The 2,580-nt window shown below is 36.4% G+C and overlaps 1 protein-coding gene across 1 annotated transcript; it reads right to left on the bottom strand.

Moving 5' to 3' along the window:
- Positions 1-623: 623 nt before the first annotated feature.
- On the bottom strand, positions 624-1,061 carry LOC121799085 (18.1 kDa class I heat shock protein-like). Its single transcript, XM_042198424.1, has one exon. It carries the CDS (start codon positions 1,050-1,052, stop codon positions 660-662), a length of 393 nt encoding a protein of 130 aa, XP_042054358.1. The 5' UTR covers positions 1,053-1,061; the 3' UTR covers positions 624-659.
- Positions 1,062-2,580: the final 1,519 nt, after the last annotated feature.

Below are 2,580 nucleotides of genomic sequence, written 5' to 3'. Positions count from 1 at the left end.
TCTTTACTTCAGCGGATGGGGCCAGAGATTTTTAACGGACGATTACCTTACTTCGGCGGACGAAACCCTCCTTTTGGAGATGACCGGTGAGTTTTAATTGACGATTACATTACTTCAGCGGATGGATCCCTCGATTTGGAGATGACCGATGATTCGACCACGTTTTTACGATGACAGACGGTGGCGGAAGTTTCTTCTCGATGCTAGTTTGGGGCTGCTAGGGTTTTTTGTGGAGAGAAGAATTGAGGGGATGTGGTTGATGAGAGAGAGCGGAATGATGGAGTGAGAAGGGTATGTCAATCGTCGGTCCAACTATCTCGCGTAATTTCCGCACTTGCAGTTTTGAAACTGCTGATATAATTCTAGTGTTTACAATTGTACCCTTATAATGTACATTATACCCCTAATAATGTAACACGGTACATTACATCCTATATACATCTCATCCGTCCATAATCTTAATCCAATGAATAATATTAAGTTGATACTTAAAACTAAGGGGGTCATAGGACCCTAATATAACCTTATATATATATACTCAAACTTTTATTTCATTACAAACTTACAAACCACACCAAGACAACATAAAATGTGAAATACTCCACACCAGCGACAGTTCATTAACAATGAAGATTATTCAAAACATAAAATAAAATTTCTCATTTGCAATCAACGATCTCAATCTGCTTAACCTGAGGCTTCTTGATCTCCTTCTTCGGAATGGTGAGAATGAGAACTCCATTCTCTATCGCCGCCTTCACTTCATCGCTCTTGGCGTTCTCCGGCAGATGAAACCGCCTTCTGAAGCTGCCCCGCGGCCGCTCCAAGCGGTGCCACCTCTCCTCTTCTCGCTTCTCCTCCTGGGGCCCCGGCCGCTCGCCACTGATGTGCAGCACCCTTCCCCCGTCTTCCACCTCCACCTTCACCTCCTCCTTCTTCAGTCCGGGAAGATCGGCTTTCAGCACGTGGGCCTTCGCCGTCTCTTTCCAGTCCACCGGTGCAGCGTTGAAGGCCGGACAAACTTCTGCTAGAATTTGAGGGATTAGAGACATTTTTTAGAATGTTTTTAGTTGATAATTTGGTTATGCTTCTGAATTGGTTTGTGATGTTTAGGATGCTTTGGAATGTATCGGTATTTATAGATGTAAATTAAGGGACATGAAGTTTCATGGGGCTTCCGCGAACTACATGATTTGGATTTGATTAATTAGTAAAGTAGTACTATATTGGTCCCGCTTTAGCCGTCCCGATTACTTTTGTACACTCATTTTATAAAAATGAAAATAAATAGTTAAAATGGAGAAATGATAAAGTAAAAGAGAGAATAATGTAGAAAATAACGTAGACAAGACTCTTCTCCACATTATTCTCTATTTTATTTTACCATTTCTCTACTTTAACTATTGAGAAGGGACGGAGGAAAAATATAATATGTGTTGGATTGGATAAGTTGGTCGTTCTAGAGGGTGCTCCCATGAGATGGCTGTGGAATGTTCCAGTTACCCATATACTCTCAAACTCTCATGTTCTTTCCATTGTTAAAATATTCAAAATAAATATTTTATGACAGTTATAAGACAATAAAAAAGATCTAGCGATGGACTAATTTGAGAGTTAAACCGTTTCAGAAGCACGACTAACTGAGCGTAACTGTACCTTTTTATGATGTTGTAGTTCATTAAATCGTGTTGTGTTGTGCTTTAAAATTGCATTTTCCTCTTCACTAATGCATCATTTGTGCACTACAAAAAATAAATATCTTTAATAGGCCCATTAAGTCTTAGGCCCAATTGTATATAACCCATTTACACGTCTACCAGATTGTAACCCCACAAGCCCGACCCGATTGATAAATACAAAATTTACATGTTTTGAAGTTTAGATTTAGCTCATTTTGATTGTCTAACATATGAATTATGATATTATATTACATATATTATATACCTTGATATTTTGATATATTTGTTGAGTTTTAATAGTTAAAATATTTTGTACTACTATTTATTTACACTAAATAACTGTCGCCGTTTTCTGTTTTCCGTTTTCCATTTTTCATTTTTCATTTTCCATTTTCAAATCTACTCAATAATTATATCATCGCCTCTCTCTATTTCTTTTTTTTTCTAATTCCCTTGTCAGTTGGTTAAGAATTGACGAGTCTCATATCACTCGACCACATCCCTTGGCTTAAGCACTCTATTTCTTTTCCTACAACTTCTTGTTCTAATATATAAATCAAAATCATAATATATTCTTTTGTATGAGATATATTCACTGTGTTAAAATAATTTCCCAATCTCCGCTATGATGATTAGAGACGCTTCCAAACACTAAAACGGAAAAAAAGAGGTGTATAAGTAAATCAAGTACTACAGGTGTATATAACTTACCGAAAAAAATAAAAAACTATTTTTTGGGACTAATAAAGCTAATAAAAAGTAATAAAAGAACTATTGATATTGTTTTTTCTAACATTTTTTGCTCTTTCGTCATACTCAAGATGTCCATTTTATTTTATACATTTGAAAATAAATTTCCCTCTCATCTCTCCTCATTAAAATATCTAATCATCTCTCCAAC

This window comes from Salvia splendens, chromosome 4 (genome assembly GCF_004379255.2).
Source record: "Salvia splendens isolate huo1 chromosome 4, SspV2, whole genome shotgun sequence".
Lineage (NCBI taxonomy): Eukaryota > Viridiplantae > Streptophyta > Magnoliopsida > Lamiales > Lamiaceae > Salvia > Salvia splendens.
Note: the sequence above shows the minus strand (reverse complement) of the source record. Positions and strands in the feature narration are given on the sequence as shown.